At 34.9% G+C, this 18,376-nt stretch overlaps 2 protein-coding genes across 4 annotated transcripts; both read left to right on the top strand.

Annotated features, from left to right (window-relative positions):
- Positions 1–1,321: 1,321 nt before the first annotated feature.
- LOC110643402 (CASP-like protein 4A2) lies at positions 1,322–4,065 on the top strand. 3 transcript variants are annotated; one of them, XM_021795764.2, is made up of 3 exons: positions 1,322–1,838; positions 2,629–2,764; positions 3,574–4,065. In XM_021795764.2, exons 1-3 carry the CDS (start codon positions 1,336–1,338, stop codon positions 3,766–3,768), a joined length of 834 nt encoding a protein of 277 aa, XP_021651456.2. In that variant the 5' UTR covers positions 1,322–1,335; the 3' UTR covers positions 3,769–4,065. The 3 variants fall into 3 exon arrangements, with proteins under 3 accessions (XP_021651456.2, XP_057995100.1, XP_021651457.2); XM_058139117.1 differs by having other exon boundaries at positions 3,544–4,065; XM_021795765.2 differs by having other exon boundaries at positions 3,383–3,719.
- A 5,326-nt stretch (positions 4,066–9,391) lies between these two features.
- On the top strand, positions 9,392–18,254 carry LOC110643415 (serine/threonine/tyrosine-protein kinase HT1). The gene is made up of 3 exons (XM_021795786.2): positions 9,392–10,643; positions 12,224–12,679; positions 17,844–18,254. The coding sequence occupies exons 1-3, from the start codon at positions 10,284–10,286 to the stop codon at positions 18,090–18,092; spliced, it is 1,065 nt and encodes a 354-aa protein (XP_021651478.1). The 5' UTR covers positions 9,392–10,283; the 3' UTR covers positions 18,093–18,254.
- Positions 18,255–18,376: the final 122 nt, after the last annotated feature.

Below are 18,376 nucleotides of genomic sequence, written 5' to 3'. Positions count from 1 at the left end.
TTTCGTACGAGATTATGTTTTGCCGTGTCAGATGCTTGTGTGCATATGATTATACAATGAACTGAGAGATAGTTACTGAGTGCTGGATAGCATTGACATTGAAATGCCAATTTATGTTTAGAAAAAAGAAATGGACGTTGTTGTGTCACTATACAATTCCTAGCTTAAAGGCTTCCTTTTTCAGTTGAAAGTAGATATTGAAATTTCTGGTGGCATCAAAAGTTTCAAAGCAATAAACACTGGCCGTTTCTTTCTGTCATTTAAGGTTACATTTAGCTGCAGAGGAAAAAGAAGGTTCTTGATTTAGAGAGAGATTGGATGCTTTTCTTCTGCCTTTTTATGTGTCAAGCAGGAACTCGGCAGAGAGAGAGAAGCAAGGTCCACTATTAGATAGGTTTCCTCTCATAGACACCAAGCATAGTATGGAATTTGATCACTCTAAGAAGATGATAAAGTTGGGAAAGAAACTTGTGCCTTGCTGGTTGCTGCCTCTAGCCTTATAAGAAATCCCACCCATAAAGAAATGCTAAAGAAGTTCTCACTTTTGGTTACTGCAATGCTTGCCCTAGTTAGAATTGTGTTTATTCCTTTTTCTTGCTTAGCTTTATCTCTGTTGTTAACCTGGTAATTCAAAAAATTGATCGTCTTTCTCTCTTTAAAACCTCTCTCAAATCAGATTTAGATATACAACAGGATATTCTCACCCATGACAATAACTCTTTCCCTCCTCATTTCTTATTCTTCTCTTCTCTCTTCTTTTCGGCATCCAAATTAACTCTGTGGTAATCGGTGTTTAGACTAACGCTCCACTGCCCATTGGATTTCACCTTAGTCTCCATCCATTGAATTTCAAGTCTCAACATGTTTGATCTAATTTGTGTTCTAAAAGTTACTTTATTTGGAGATTTGAATATGCCTTATTTTTCTTCTGAGTGTTCTTTTTGATAGTCTGAATGAAAATGACTCTCTCTTTAAAAAAAAAAAAAAAAATGAAAGGAAGAAATGTGAAATGTAAGATTTCTTTCTCCCGCGTAGCATCCAATCTCATTCTCTTAAGTAAGAGCAAAATTCTTAAGCGGATACAATTGCATCTCCATTCTCTTTTAGCCAATAATTTACTGCCACGTTATAAAAAAGAGATATTTTTGTCCTATTGGCCAGTTAAAGGTGCTGTTCATGTTAAATGAAGATATAACTTTGTACAGGAGAACGTAACCCTGCACTTCACTATGCCACGTGGTGATCGTCCCCGCTAGTAATTCAAACATGAAGTTAAAGTCAGCCTCCTACTGCTTTCTCTTTTTCATGCTCGCCCAACTTCCCAAAATCAAATTCATGGAAACCGATTCCAAACCCAAAATTCAAATTCCAAGCAATATGAAACGATCACCCTCTTCCAACTCCGATTCGTACTCTCACTTCGAATCCCCCCACTCCTTTGTCTCCCCGGTTAACTCGCCGGGAACGTATCCACAGGTCGAGAACTCCATAGCGATCGTCGCTGTCGATAAGTTCACTCAGTGCAGTCCGCAGCCGTCCCCTCTTTCGCAGGAGAATGCTGCGTATCCTCAGGCTAAGGCTCAGCCACAGACTCAGAATCCAGCAATGATGTTTAACAGGAGAGAGGAGGGGCCGCCGGTCGTGGGAAAGGTGAAGCCTGATGGGAGATCGGCAGTGGTGGGGTCGTGGAGATCAAGGAGGGAGGATATGATGAAGGTCACTGAGTTAGGGTTCAGAATTAGTGAGGTCGTCTTGTGCTTGATTTCGTTCTCGGTTATGACCGCTGACAAGACTCAGGGGTGGAGTGGCGATTCCTATGATCGATACGGAGAATACAGGTCTGTCCACTCGTGGAAAGCTTAAATAAATGTGCATGTTCTGAATGTTGTTGATGAATGATGATTGAACCGTAAAAATTGTCATTTTGTGTTTATTCTCTATTATGCATTTGGTGTGTGTGTGTTCACACAAATGATTCTTTTAGTTGGAGCAATCTTCCATGGTTGTTTAAGATGCTTACATTTCCAAATGTGGTATTTAGTTCTCCAGCCATTTAGTCTACTTTTTTTAACTATATCCCTTTCCAAACTAGCTATTTAACAAGAAATTGATTAAAATAAAGGAACAAGCATAGACATCTTAATGTAATTTTTTAGTAAAATAATATAATAATTTCAAAATTTTCTGGAAAAAAACAAATTCTTACTTCAGTCACTGTTTACTTGCTTTGATACTATTGTTGCCATTATTTGATTAATAATGATTGGTAGGGTGGTAATTGTCTTCCAAGACCATAGGTATGAAAGCAATGGTTATTTATTCAAATTTTGGGCTATATGGATATGAGACTATAATCCTTGGTGAATAACAGAAGTAATATTTGCTCCACTATATCTTTTTCTGTGTATTGAAATTTAATTGAATAGGCATGTGAGAATAGAGATTAAACACCAACCACACCCCCCCCTCCCCCCCCCCAACACACACACACACCTACAGAAGAAAAAAAAAAAGCCTCTCATCATTTCATTCCTCTTACCCTCTTTTATGTGTTATTTTGTTCAACTCCACTCCATGCTTCTTTCTTGAAGTGATTTGATTGTCTGAATGCAACTCATTTGATGACAGGTATTGCCTTTCTGTGAATGTTATTGCATTTGTATATTCGGGATTCCAAGCTTATGATCTAGTCCACTATCTGGTTGTGGGCAAACATGTGATCCGCCAACATGTCTGCCTTCATTTCAATTTCTTCATGGATCAGGCAAGTTACTTAAACTCACTATCCATTTGACTTTTCATGCATTCTGTGTTAGTAATGTCCCCTGGGGTCTGGGGATGTTGTTCTGTTCAGTTCATGTCATTGTCTCGTGATGTTGCTAGAGGCTGTAGGAAAGTAAGCTTTTTGCAGAAATATGTCAATATCGGATTGTAACTTGTGATTTAGTCTTACATGAAATGTGAGTTTAACTGCTTCAGAGCTAGGGTCCATGTCAGAGGTAATTGGATGAGAAATGTGTTGCTTCTTGTACTAGCTTAGTGATCTCTAGAGTAGGATGAGCATCCACTTGACTATTTCAAGGGTTAGGCAATAATCCTTCATCTCATGGCTGATAATTTTCCTATTGTATAACTTTTTGAATTGCTGGTAGAAGTGCCAATAATTTGGCTGGTAGAACTTGAACAATGGTTTCTATGTGGTGCAGAGTGGTAAATGTCTTGAACTTTCAATTGAAACTTGTAGGTCTAAATTGTGAATCATTTTATACTTTTTCTCAACGAAGGTTTTGGGTGGATGATCAAGTCTGGAACTTTACCTATTTGAATTCATGTCCATTTTTCCTGGTTTCCAATTTGGCAATAATGTTTCCACATTTTATAGTTGACAGGAGGTCCATTTTACTTGTCCTCTGACCAATTTCACAGATGAGTACTGCAGTAGAAGGGTGTCTTTGGGGTTTATGGGATGAATTTTCCATTTAAAACAAAACTAGTGTAATTGTATGCACAATAAATGATTTTACATTTTTGTGTACCTAAAAGGAAGACTTGCATTGTTGGTTCAACTGGCAGATATTAGCATATCTTCTGATATCAGCATCTTCATCAGCAGCCACCCGAGTTAATGCCTGGCAATCTAAATGGGGCAAAGATGAGTTCACAGAGATGGCTAGTGCTTCAGTCACGATGGCTTTCCTAGCATTTATTGCCTTTGCTATTAGCTCCCTTATTTCTGGTTACAACTTATGCAACAATGGTTCAATTTGATCTCAGAGACGGTTTCAGATCGTATCTAATAATGTTGCGGGGAAACAAATTAAGAAAATGTCAAATGCAAATCATTTTTTACGCTGTACAGATAGGGATAGCCAAATTTCTTTCAACTTTTTTTTTCTCCCGTCTCTCTTCCTTTTTGTTAGAAAAAGTATCATTTGGATTTTCTGATGTATATGAAACTACTTTACACAGCCATCAATGATTAGGGCTGAGCAGATTTTGGTTCAAACTGAAAAACTAAACTGAATTGAATCAATTTGATTCAATTGGTTCGGTTTTAAAATTCAATCGGTTTAGTTTGATTTTATATTATAAAAATTTAGGTTATTTCAGTTCGGTTCGGTTCGGCTTGAAGAGGAAAAAAATAGTTAAACTGAATCAAACTCAATAGTAATTTTATATATTCAAATAGAATCAAATCGAACTGAATCGATTTTAGAATTGATTTATTTTTATGAGGAATTTATGAATTATATTTAATTATATATATATAAATTGTTTAATTTCATTGATTAATGGTTATTAGGTTCTAATCAAAGTCAAATTAGACTAAGTAACTTAAAAATCAAGTCTAAATGAAAAAATCAATTAAAAATCAAGATCGATCGATTTGAATCGAATCAAACCGAAATAGAGTGGTTCGATTTGATTCAGTTTTTTATTCATTTCGATTTGATTCGGTTTTTAAAATATGTAATTCGATTTTCATAATTTAATTCGATTCGGTTTGAATCGAACGCTCACCCCTATCAATAATAGAGCATTTTAGCCGGTATCGTTTTGTTATGCCATGTCCCGAAGCAATCAACATGAATAAGAATGATGAAACTTTACTTGAAGTTCATTCATTTCTTTAATCACCAACCGATTTACATAGACCCTTTTGGCTTTACTGGATGCTCTGAGAAGTTACCTGCACTGCCACTTTGAGTAAAATTCTAACCGAATTGCTGCATTAGGTTTATTCTCTTTCATTTTCTATAACTAGCCATGAATGCTTCAATCCGTTTCTACGTCTATCTCTTGAGCCTGTGACGAGGATACCTGATGCTCAAGGCCTAGTTATCATGTAGCTTCGTAGGCGCAGTTTAGGGCTTGAGGCCATTGTCCTGATCACCTGACCTGGTGGAGTACAGGAGTCCATCATGCTGGGTTACAATACTTTTCCCTCTTTGGGCCATGGGAGTTCTGGGACTGGATGATTCTAAATTTCCAAACACCTCAAACATCTTCAACACTTGAAATGGGCCATTTAATGTGAATCAGAAATTGGGGTTTAAATCTCTCTCCCGAAGAAAAGATCCATTGCCTTTGAAGGAAAAAGCAAGCTTAGTGATTAGTGTTAAAAAATCTTGACAATTAATGTGATTGTGAAGGGAATTGATTGGGACAATGCATTAAGTTAAGGTGATTGATTGCTAATAGGAAAAGAGGCAAGTTGAGGGTGCTATCAAGTTACATCTAAGAGCAATTTTATTGACATTCACAGCATCCTCATCCTGCAACAAAAATTGAAGAAAAATACGAGTGCCCAGCCACCTATTGTTTACGCTTGCATGACATATTGATTAAATTTAATTAATCCCCAATTATCCTATGGTGAACTCTCACATCAACCATTAATGGAACAGATTTTGATGGATCATCTCCTAATCCTTAGTGCTCCATGGTTTGCCAAACATTTAATCAATAAGCCCCACTTCACCAATTCTCATTTCTCATTTTAATCAAGCATATCCATCAACATGCTATTGTATAAATATCTTAATCACCCATCTCTAGCAAATTATTATTTAAGCTCGCATTTTTTGTTAATTTATTTTCATTTTTTTAAATAAATTTTATTTATTATATTTTAATTTCAATTTTTATATTAATATTTTAAACTTTAATTTATAATATAAAACTCATCCAATATTTAATTTAACAAACAATAAAATAATGAATTTCTTCTTGGCCTGGTATTAATTTATCGTGTCATTTGGAGCCGTTGAGATGAGCCACGTGGAGAAGCATGGGAGAGTAAGAGTATGGATGTTTTCAACATGAAAAGACCCAAAATTCTGTCTTCCCCATAAAAAAATAAAAATATTCACGTGGCGTCCTTCATCACCCATGTTCATGCAGTGCTCACGGGGAAATTATAACGGTGGATGCATGTCTTCTCTCACAATTATATTAAATTTATCTTAAAATTTATTTTTTATAAAAAAAAATATTATTTTTTAATACTCTAAATATATCTAATAATTAATCAGATTATTATACCAACTAAATGACAAATATTCTCTATTATACCCATCATCTTTTCTACGTATCAATCTCATCCTACCTTTCAACTCCCTTCTAGTTTTTCATCTTTCTGCTGAGTTGATTTATAGAAAACGATGTACCACCTAACTTTTGGCTTTATTTTATTTTATTACAAATACAAGCAATATGCTACGTACCACCTAAACTATTTTCTTCTTGTAGTTTTTTTTTTTCTTATTATAATCAACCTTTAATTATAAGTACTAACCAACCTTGATTAAGTACGGATTAAGGATATATCATATATGTTAATCAAGTTTGTCTTCCAATTATTGATCACTAGCTTCCATCACCTTGCACCTTCCAAATTTATCCAGTTCATCATATCCATAACTATATCTATGCATGTGCATGTCTCCAAAGCATAAAATCAAAAATCGTGTCAATGGGTCTGTTAAATCACAATTAAACCAAGTTTGATTGGTACATAGTGGTACCTTAAATTCTCGAATTTGAATAATTTCAGCTATAAATATACTAATTTTTTTCAAAAATAAATGCTCAATGTATGATATCCGTTTAATTTTTCTCATATAAAAAGAAATAATTAAGGATTAGTGGTTAATTAATTATTAGTTTGTAGTTGCGGACTAACTGGATCCTCAATAATTTGCAAGATATTTTAATAAGAATAATGCTATCTCGTTTGGTATAACTAAGACAAAATTAATTGATGATGGAGTAGAACTAGACCCTTTTGATTCTTGATGACGACGACGACGACTTATTGGCTGTAATTTCAAGGATTGTGGTGTTGGTTTTATTATTATTATATTAGAAGTGCAATTAATACATTCCATGGAATTGTGGTGTTGGTAATAAGAGTCACGTTGAAACCTTCTTTAAAAGTTTAGCTATTGCTGGGACGAGAAGGAAAGGTTGATATGGAGATGGAAACCAGCGAAGAGGATGACTGTAATTTTGACTCAGGGGAAGTGGATCAGGATGAGGACATGGGTGAAGAGCTAGAAGATGACTATGAGGTACGTTGAACTGGGTAATTAATGATGCGGTTGATTACTATAAGGAAAACAGGTTTCACATCCATGATAGTAACAAGTTCAAGTTAGATGCTAATGATTTTATGGCTGATGTTACAAAATCAATTACGAAGATTTACCTTGTCACGCTTGATCAGGCCTTGGAAGAATGCACTTGTGGTGAGATTAGTAGGAGAACTATTGGTTATAAAGGTTTATGCTCTAGAATCCAGTTCCTTATGGAAACCATTCAATGATTACAGGGTGATTGACCTTGCTAACGATAATTTTCTGGTAAAAACTATTCGAGTAAGTAACATTCTTTATGCTTACTCTTCTCGACAGATCATGAGTATTTTAGGCCATTACCTCACATTTTAACCATCGGATCCTTAATTCCATACATCAGATGACAATTTATCATTTGATGCAGTGTGAGTGAGATTTTAGAGAGTTCCACTACGACCCTAGCTTTTATAGTATTATTTACTGTTTTGAGTAGGGCCAAAAATATTTCCTCTTTTATTTATACTGTCTAGAAGCATAAGTATTTGTATTAATATTTAAAGACGATAACATTATTTTTACGCTTAACAACTAATTTAATAACTATTTTTATTGAATATTTATACTATAAATCAGTTAACAACTAACAATTAATATATAATGATTAGTAAAACAATTTACAGTTTTTAGAATAATTAACAATTATTAGAATAATTAATATTGCTAAACAGATTTTACATCTATGTTATAAAAAAGAGATTTGTGTTGTGTAATTGTAAGTTTAATTGGGAAGCCCATTTAAATAGATTATATCAAAATCTTTACGAAATACATAAAATTACTTCAAGAATAAAAATTTGAATTGAAATTATATCAAATTAAAATCGAAGTGCAAAAAATTAAATAAATAAAACCAAAATTCAAATCATAACTATATTAAAATTTGAATTTAGGGATGTTTGATTCAATTATTAGATACAGTTGATAACTGAGGGGCATCCAAATAACTGAACCTATGTGTTTGACAAATATTCAAAAAATTAAAGAATAACTGATTGATTGCTGATGGAATACCTATCAAGTTGTTTCTATTAAGTTTAAAATAGGAGCTAATTGAGAATAGCTATATGTTTATATATTGTTTTAACAAAATAATCCCTACTTTAACATTCTCTTTTTTCGTATTTTCATTTTTATCTTCTTACACTTATTTTAGTGGAAACACTGATTTTTTTATTTTTATCTTTATTATTTTATTTTCTCTCTTATTTTAATAAGAACTCTCATTCCTTCTAAACACATTTAGATACTATATTAGTTTAAAAATACTAAATTTTATATATTTATTTTAATAATAAAATAATATATAATTATTTTAATAATAAAAATAAATTATATAATATATATTATCATATACTATTTTACATATCAACAATAATTAATATAATTTTATTAAATATTTAATATTAATTAATTATTACCTATTATCAATTACAAGCCTGTTAGTTATCAATTCACCCAAACGTGGCTTTAATTTTGATACTTAAGCTCACCGCCAAAACACTGCTAATATAATATTAACCCGGTTGAAAAATGCTAATGCTACCTTCCAAGGGAGCGTTTGAGGAGCACCTTCTTTTATTATAAAAAATACAAATTCCTAAATAATAATTTAACATGAGCTTTTATGTTAAAAAAAAAAAAAAGTAAAAAACATAGAGTGGGTAGCAGTGTAGCACATGAATTAAGGGTGCCAAAGTTAAATCGAAGGCAGACATAAGAAGACCGAAAACCGAGTGTGTCCGAAGAGTTGCCGGCTAATTGGCAGGAAATGCCAGCCTTTCTTGGCGGGTTGTAGGCTCGCTATGTGCCTCACATGGTGGTGGTGCGTGGCTACGCGTTGCCCACTAAAGGTGGGCCTTTTCCAATGTCAACAGCTTTGCAATTACTGTGCTCATTTAATAATTAATTAACTTTTCTTTTGAAAAAAGTTAAAAATATCTCTCTCTCTCTCTTATTGTTTTGCTTTTCCTGCTTTACTAATATCGATAAAGAGAAAGTGACCGTATACGGAAGAGGACCATACCATACGGCTGCGTCCACGGATTACGGATACCATTCTGTGCAGGTGCAGCTGGGCCCCCACTCCCACCCTCTCTCTCTCTCTCTCTCTCTCTCTCTCCCTCGTCCGTTTCCATTATACAAGTCGTAACGCCTACTGCCCTGTTCTGTGATGCTCCTCGCTTTTACCAAACTAACCTTTCCTTCTTTCGCTTATTATACGATGGTGGTGGGAGGGGAGGGGAGGGGAGGGGAGGTTATTGTGGGGCAAACGCCAAATGGAAGTCGAATACAAGGAAGAAATGGAAGGATAAAATGAGAGGGGATGGGCAGAGGTCACCATCACGAGCCCCGAGTGTCCCCTCAGAAGTGGATCTTCGCACGTTATGAGTGTTACGGGAGAAAGAGTTTTCTTCTTTTCAATTAATTAATTTTCGAGAGAGGGAAGTGCCAGCTCCTGGCATATGCTCTCTACTGCACACACCAGAAACAACAATAACACCAACAGTATTTACAACAACCCAACTGACTCTCTCTTCTCTTTCTCTCTTGTCTTCAACCTTCTCAAGTTATTTTCTTTCTCCCTCTAGAAATGGCTCTCTGAAAACCACTTCCTTATTTTCTCACAACTTTTCAAAAAAAATCAAAACCGGTGTTTTTTCTGCTTTATTTTCATCAACACGGTGGCTTTTTCTGCTCATTCTGTTCTTTTTTTTTTGTCTCATTTTATGCTAAAGTTTTGGGATTTGATAAGGGTCTCTCTCTTTCTTCTCTTATCCGAGGAATGAGTTTTCTTTCTGGTGCAAAACTAGCGAACCTGTTATTATGATTATTTGAAAAAGCAGTTTTTTTTTTCAAATTTGTTTTCAAGTACTGGAATTCAATTTAAATGGTTGATTAGAGCATTTTCTTTGTGTGTTTTACTTCACTTCCATTAATCAACGTTTGAATGCATGAATACTGAATTTTTCGAAATGTAGTTGGGGCAGAAATAGTTTCAATGCTTTCCAGTTCACTTTTTTCCTCGTCGGATCACATTTAAGTGGAGGTTTTATTCTGAATTTTGGGGCCCTTTGGTTTCCACATTGATTTCTAGAGGCTGAGAGATCAAATATTTGATGATTTTGTTACGTTCGGTTCAGACCTATGAAGAACTTTTACTGGTTTAAGCAAATCTCCAACAATGGCAGATCAGGGAGGAGACTTTCTCTTGGAGAGTACAAGAGAGCAGTTTCGTGGTCCAAGTATTTGGTATCATCTGGTGCAGAGATTAAGGGAGAGGAAGAGGGAGAATGGAGCGCAGATATGTCCCAATTGTTTATTGGTAACAAATTTGCATCCGGGAGGCATAGTAGAATTTATAGAGGGATTTATGAGCAAAAAGACGTGGCCATTAAGATGATAAGCCAGCCTGAAGAGGATGAGGACTTGGCTGCTATGCTTGAGAAGCAGTTTACTTCGGAGGTGGCTCTGCTTTTTCGGTTAAGCCATCCTAACATCGTTACTGTAAGCTCTATTTCTTCAATGTCGTGTTTTTGCGTGCGCTTATTATTATTATTATTATTATTATTATTATTATTATTATTATTATTATTATTATTATCTAATGGTGTTTGGAGTTCCTTTTTTTCTTATTATTTTGTTGTTTAGAGTATGAAAGGAAGGTAATGCTAATTTCCTATGCAGCTTGGTGCTAGAACCTTTAATTGGTCGTCCAATTATGATGTTATTGACAACCTTAAAAAGGGTGGTGCAAATGGCTTGTTGTGAGTTTTATAAAAAAAATAAAGAAACAGAGCCATAGCAACTCAACTTTGTCATAATAATGAAATGCTTAGTTTTGGGGTACCACAATATCTTTTGTTCTATGATAGATGCCATTGTTCTGCCTTTTATTGATTCCAACAATTAATGCTTTTCTGGGTCAGGTTTGTGCAACCACTCTGATAAACATTTATTGCGTCTTGCAAATCATGCCTATAGATGACATTACCCATGTGCATTATTTATTGCAATTGATTTTTTTGGCCTCTGTTTATAAGGAATTTTAAACTCTCTGTCAATAACATAGAATTTTACTTGCTAAGTTTGGGAACTGTGAATTTTCCTCTACTTGCTTGTTACACTTTAAATGACAAATGGGACTTAAAAATTCTAACATTTGATTATCAAGAATTTCTTGGGACTTAAAAATTCTAACATTTGATTATCAAGAATTCTTCTGTTTTTTCTGATGATGCCAATAAACAGATGTTTTCTCCAACAAGGCCCGCTTTAAAATGGATGAACATGCAATAAAAATGGCTAAAGTAGTCAAGCATATGCTCTTTGTCCAACATTTATGATTTGTGGTGCTTATCTTCTGCATTAAAAACATTTGGTAGTACTTTCCTCCAGCAGTTTAACATAGTTCCAAATTCACCATTTTTGTGAATTAATTTTATTAGAAAACACAAACCAGTAGAATAAAGATATTATCAGAAATTATGATGGCAAGGGCACCTTTGTTATCTTTTCCAGTTTGATGAGTTAAGCGACAGCAATAAGTGGAGACTTTAGCATGGGTCCAGACTAAAGACTTAGGCAGAGTAAGGAAATTTTGCATATATATATATATATATATATATATATATATATATATATATATATAACTCAAAATCGTTTAGAGTAGAGAAAGAGAATCCATATAGCCGACTCCAAATTTTTGGAATAAAACTTAGTTGAATTGAGTTGAGTATATATAATGGAATCCTTTTACCATGTAATTAATAGATCTGAATTGCCTTAATAGGGTCTCAGGTTTATTCTCAATCATCCATGTTAATGCTAATTAATAGATCTGAATTGCCTTAATAGGTTCTCAGGTTTATTCTCAATCATCCATGTTACTGCCGATTTGAGGTCAAAGAGATTAATTTTGTAGGAAATACTACTGTCAATAAGTTAGCTTTCTGAAATTTTACATCTGGGATTCTATGGACGTGGGAATTGTGTCCATGTTGCCAAATGGGGAAATCTAAGAACATTACACATTTTCAAATTTCATTTATGATTTGCTCCATATCCTTTTGACTTTTTTCATTCAGTTTGTTGCAGCTTGCAAAAAACCTCCCGTGTTTTGTATAATTACTGAGTATTTGGCTGGAGGCTCATTGAGAAAATATCTCCACCAGCAAGAGCCGTATTCAGTTCCACTCAAACTTGTTCTGAAATTAGCTCTTGACATTGCACGGGGGATGCAATATCTTCATTCCCAAGGGGTACTTCATAGGGATCTCAAATCAGAAAATTTACTGCTCGGAGAAGATATGTGTGTTAAAGTAGCTGATTTTGGCATCTCATGCTTGGAATCTCAGTGTGGTAGTGCAAAGCGATTTACAGGGACATACCGGTGGATGGCTCCTGAAATGATCAAAGAGAAACATCACACAAAGAAGGTCGACGTTTATAGTTTTGGCATAGTGCTATGGGAGCTTTTAACTGCATTGACACCATTTGACAGCATGACCCCGGAACAAGCTGCATTTGCAGTCTGCCAGAAGGTAAATTCATGTAATTAGTTTCTGTGATGACTCTTTTCAATTTTAATGAAATAGTTATTGTGCAATTATGTGCATTGCACCTCGAGTCTATTTATGCACGCACATTAGTAGGGTTTGCAATATCTCCTTTTTTGTTGTCAGAGAAATGTCTATTGGATTGCATTTCGTTAATTATATTGAAAACCTAGAGGGGAGAAAAATTACTAATTGGAATAGAAAGGAGCAAATCTAGCCTTCTGGGCAATTGAGGTTTGGTGCACTAATGAGTTTGTCATTGACTAAAGGAGATTTTGCATGATGAAATTGCCATATACTGATTTTTGAACTATTTGTTGCGAGAAGAATTTCCAAATTTCTACCAATTGAAGTTTCACACAAACAGGTTACATAGCCAAAACTAACATAATTTTTCAAATGAACTTCTAGGTTTATCTAAAGACTTTAGGGTGTATACTTTTATTGACAACTCTGCATTATTTTTTTCCCTTTTAATTCCTTAGAGAATATTTTAACTTTTTTTTGAGTTTGAAATAGTTTTGAGGACAACTTGGAGAAAGTATATCTGTAAGTATCTTAATCAAGTTAATTAAACTCAACTCAACTCAATTAAACTAAACTTTTATCCCAAAAATTTGGGGTCAACTATATTTATTCGCTTTCTCCACTCTAAACGATTTTGAGTTAAATCCTCAAAAATGTGTAATGCTACCATAAAATATAGCCGGTCGTATGGTTGTACGGTAAAATTTTCCTTTCAACTTATTGGTAATCTTGCGATCACATAAAACTCCCGTGGCACTTCTCCACTTCAACCATCCGGCTTTAATCCTATGACTAACATCCTCCTCACATCCCCCATCTACTTGAAGGACTGAGCCTAGATATTTAAAGTGATTACTTTGGGACAGTACCACTCCATTCAAACTAACTCCTTCCCTTTCACCAGTTTGGCCTTCATTGAACTTGCAATGCATGTATTCTGTCTTCGTTCTACTTAACTTAAAACCCTTTGACTTTATAGTACTTCTCCAAAGCTCTAGCTTTTTATTGACTCCTCATGTCTCATCTATTAGAACAATATCATCCGTAAACATCATGCACCAAGGAATACTCTCTTGTATATATTTCGTCAATTCATCTAAAACTAATGTAAAAAGGTAAGGGCTTATGGCTGATCCTTGGTGTAATCCAATTGAGATTGAAAAATCTCTTGTGTCCCCTCCCACTGTACGCACAATAGTAGTTGCTCCTTCATACATATCTTTCAACACTTGTATGTACCTAATAGATACCCTCTTTTGTTCTAACACATTCCATAAGACATCTCTTGGAACACTATCATAAGTCTCCTCCAAATCAATAAAAACCATGTGTAGATCTTTCTTTACATCTCTAAATTTCTCCATCAAGCTTCTAATGAGAAAGATCGCTTCCATAGTTGAACGACAGGGCATAAAATCAAATTGATTGAGAAAGATAGAAGTATCATGCCGTAGTCGATGCTCCACAACTCTCTTCCACAACTTCATAGTATGGCTCATGAGTTTAATTCCTCTATAGTTTGAGCAACTCTGTATGTCTCCCTTATTGTTAAAAATAGGTACTAAAATACTCTTCCTCCATTCATTCGGCATTTTCTTTGAGTTTAGAATCTTATTAAATAATTTAGTTAACCATGCCACTCCCATATCTCCCAAACATTTTCACACTTCAATTGGTATTTCATCGGGTCTACAGGCTTTACTCACTTTCATTCTCTTAAGTGCATCATTTACTTCTAAAGATCTAATCCTTCTGGTATAATTCACATTCTTTTCTATTGTTCTATAATCTATATTCACGTTATTACCATTTTGATTATTATTAAAGAGATCATTAAATAATTTCTCCATCTTTTTTTAATGTCCTCATCTTTCACTAATACTTTTCCTTCTTTATCCTTAATGCACCTAATTTGATTGAGATCTTGATATTTCCTTTCTCTCTTCCTTACTAATATATAAATATTTTTCTCCCCTTCTTTAGTTCTAAATTTCTCATATAACTTTTCAAAGGCCTGTGCTCTTGCTTGACTAACTATATTTTTTGTCTCTTTCTTTGCTATCTTGTACTGTTCATATGCCTCATTATTATCACATTTAGGTAATTTCTTATACCATTCCCTTTTTCTCTTCACTGCCTTTTGTACTTCCTTATTCCACCACCATCTCTCTTTTGAGGGTGGTCCATATCCTTTAGACTCTATAAGTACTTTTCTAGCTACTTCTCTAATCTTTGATGCCATTTGTATTCACATATAATTGGTCTCCATAACCAGCTTCCATACTTAGGACTCGAGAAGCTTATTTTTGAACTTCACTTGCTTTACTCCTTTGAACTCCCACTACTTTGTTCGAGCTACACTATTTCTTTTGACCTTACTTGAATTGTTTCTAAACTTGACATCTAAGACCACCAACTGATATTGACTTGTTAAAACCTCTCCTGGAATGGCCTTGCAATCCTTGCATGGAGCTCTATTTGTCTTCCTGGTTAAGAGGAAGTCGATTTGGCTTCTATGTTGCCCACTTTTGAAAGTCACTAAATGTGACTCTTTTTATAAAGTAGGTATTTGCTAGTATTAGGTCGTATGCCATAGCAAAATGCAGGATGTTTTTTCCCTTCTCATTTCGACTGCCAAAACCAAAACCTCCATGAACATTCTCATAACTTTGTCTATCACTTCCTACATGTCCATTCAAATCTTCACCAATGAAAACATTCTCTTCATTTGGTATGCTTTGCATTAAATTATCCATATCTTCTCAAAACTTTTGTTTACTCTCACTGTCTAGTCCTATTTGTGGGGCATAAGCACTAACTACATTTATTGTTTCTCCTTCTAGTACTAGTTTTACTAGTATAATTCTATCTCCTACTCTTTTCACAGCTATTACTGCGTCTTTCAATGTCCTGTCTATGATTATGCCCACTCCGTTCTTGTTTCTTTCTTTTTCAGTAAACCACAGTTTGTACCATGAATTACCCACTTCCTTACTTTTCTCTCCTACCCATTTAGTCTCCTGAATGCAAGCAATATTCACCCTTCTCCTTTCCAAGGTATCCACAAGCTCCATTAATTTTCCTGTAATTGATCCAACATTCCAAGTACCAACCCTGATCCTCCTCCTATCCTGTTTCTTCTTAATTGGTTTCCTTCTATGATATCTTCTATTGTTTTCTATGTCTATCTTGTGTTCTGTTCCACTATCTGTTCTACTATCTGTCCTATGGACTAACTTCTTTACCCACACCCATCCATGATGCGGAACTCTTGCTCACTTAACACCACACCCGGGCACCGGCATGGCGCGTCGCTTTCAGTGAACGCCCTACACCCTTGCATATTTCTCACTACACTCGGGCTCCGATGTAGCGCTTCGTAAGTAAAGGACGCCCCAACGTTTATATCATTTGAATCCATATCATAGGGTGTGACAAAATTTTTACAATGGTTGTCACCTACCGCAACCCTCCTCTTTTATCAGGGCTTGGGACCGGCTAAGCGCAAACTACTTAGGCGGAGTTTTAATCAAGTTAATTATGTGAACAAAAAATTGATGGAAGGAAAAGCTTATATACAGGTTAGCAGTAATTTTAGGCGGGTTTTTAATAAGGAAAAAAGACTTATATTGATAGTGTTTGTGAATTGCTGATGATTTATATGATCATAGAGATATTTGGTGTGGGCATATTCATTTGATCTGGCTAATGCATTAAGTGTCATACAGATACATACCATGGTTTGCTGAGTTGATAGTGTGTTAAGATTATATAGGCTGTTATGATGATGATATACATGGCATGGACAAAGCACTATTGCTGAAGTTTTAAACTAAACAGATCATGTGTGGAGGAGTAGGCTGATAATTAGAGATAAGTATCCTATCAGTGTCATAGTATTGATAGTCCATATGAAGAGAAATTGCTGGTATTGCTAGTTTCTTTTCCACTGTTCATTACGCATGCTTTGTCATTATCAGGCCATGGTGGCACTTAAATTGTCATTTGTCACATAGCTGATAGTAGGTCTGTTCTGGGATATGCTCTAAAATATTACAGTTCTGTAATGTTTTTGTATTGGAAAGGTGTTCAATTCAAATGTTAGTTATTGCAGGAAAATTTAACTACGGTTTGGTTCTAAGTTTTTCCTTTTTGATTCTTAAAAACTGCTGTTTATATTTTTAATTTTGCTTAAAGTCAAAAGTAATAATCAAAAATTGGTAGGGAGTGGTGTTTGGAGGTGGAGGTGGTGGTGATTGAGGAGGTTGGGTCACTTTGGATTGTGGCTTTTTATAGAAGGTTTTTTTTTTTTTTTTTTTTTTTTTTTTTTTTAAAGTGTAATTTTCTTGCTTGTCTTGCTTCCATCTGTTCAATTTGAAATTTGCAAACAAACATACTTTTTAATTTTTGCTTCAAAAAAAAAAAAAAGCTTTTCAGCAACGAGTCAAATGCTGCCTTAAGCGGTTTAGCAGTAGAGAACACATGCTGGTAACAATTATTGATAAAACCGCAAGCAAATCTTTTGCAATGATTACTGAACTGTATCTTCCTCACATGCTTGAGCAGTATAAGCACAAATCACTCACATGTGCCCATATTGTGTGTGGCCGTCACATGTGCGGCCCCACTGTCTTGGCCATTCTCATCTGTGCAATAGATCTGCTTGAAAACTGAAGTATGTTAAAGTCTAAATGCTAATAATCTTCACTTATTTGAAAGTTTGAAAGCATTCATTGTCTAGTTGTACACACATCAATGCATATATAATCATCTCACTTCCTGGTTCATCCATGTTGTGGTGTGCATAAGCACGCGACATCCGTACACCTGAAGAACTGCATATTAATTCTTGTTCATAAAATAATAGATGATCAGAAAAATGATGTGTAATTTTCACATTCTATGCCTCATGGTTTGGCAAGCTGCAGAAAGGGGAAAGATTGAATGCTGCATCGCTTTCTAAATAATTAGTTCTTTTCTCAACCGTTGCTGTGTTACTAGATGATAGCTTCTTGTTTTGTAGTTCAGCCACCATGCAGCCCAGTGCTGGAAGTGGGTTGTTGATATGAATTGGATCTTTCATTTAGTTCTATCATCTGATATATTCCTGAGTTTTCTGCAGAATGCGCGACCACCGTTACCCCCTGCATGTCCAGTGGCATTTAGTCATCTTATCAATAGATGCTGGTCAAGCAATCCTTATAAACGACCACATTTTGATGAGATAGTTTCAATTTTGGGAAGATATTCAGAGTCTATTGAACAGGATCCAGAATTTTTCTCAAATTACAAACCTTCCTCTGAACAAACTATTCTGGGTTGCTTCCCAAAATGGATGGCTGGCAATGGCTCTGCTTCTGTAAAAGACTAGTATCTCTTCTTCAATTATGTGTGATACTAAGTGTATCATAATTGATAGTTCTTTTCTTGTGTATTATGATTAGGAGGCTATATGTGGCCATTATTTTTTTATTTCCCTTTTTCTGTAATCCTTTTGCATCAAATATATTTTCCATTGATGCTTTGATGATCATGCAGCACCTTGTAGACTTGTTCTGCTCCATCCAATCTGGAGAAAAGAAATGAAGCTTGTATTTAGTAAAAAGTGAGAATTGATCAATTGAGCTCAGCTCTTAAGTCTTCAATTGCCAATGA

The sequence above is a fragment of the Hevea brasiliensis genome, chromosome 17, assembly GCF_030052815.1.
Source record: "Hevea brasiliensis isolate MT/VB/25A 57/8 chromosome 17, ASM3005281v1, whole genome shotgun sequence".
Classification (NCBI taxonomy): domain Eukaryota; kingdom Viridiplantae; phylum Streptophyta; class Magnoliopsida; order Malpighiales; family Euphorbiaceae; genus Hevea; species Hevea brasiliensis.
Note: the sequence above shows the minus strand (reverse complement) of the source record. Positions and strands in the feature narration are given on the sequence as shown.

Bases quoted from the DNA above. Each gene is read 5' to 3' on its own strand.
- LOC110643402 (XM_058139117.1), top strand. From the start codon at position 1,336: ATGGAAACCGATTCCAAACCCAAAATTCAAATTCCAAGCAATATGAAA. The intron at 1,839-2,628 runs GTCTGTCCACTC...ATTTGATGACAG, and splicing joins GATCGATACGGAGAATACAG to GTATTGCCTTTCTGTGAATG. The intron at 2,765-3,543 runs GCAAGTTACTTA...TGTACCTAAAAG, and splicing joins TCAATTTCTTCATGGATCAG to GAAGACTTGCATTGTTGGTT.
- LOC110643415 (XM_021795786.2), top strand. From the start codon at position 10,284: ATGAAGAACTTTTACTGGTTTAAGCAAATCTCCAACAATGGCAGATCA. The intron at 10,644-12,223 runs GTAAGCTCTATT...TTTTTCATTCAG, and splicing joins GCCATCCTAACATCGTTACT to TTTGTTGCAGCTTGCAAAAA. The intron at 12,680-17,843 runs GTAAATTCATGT...AGTTTTCTGCAG, and splicing joins CATTTGCAGTCTGCCAGAAG to AATGCGCGACCACCGTTACC.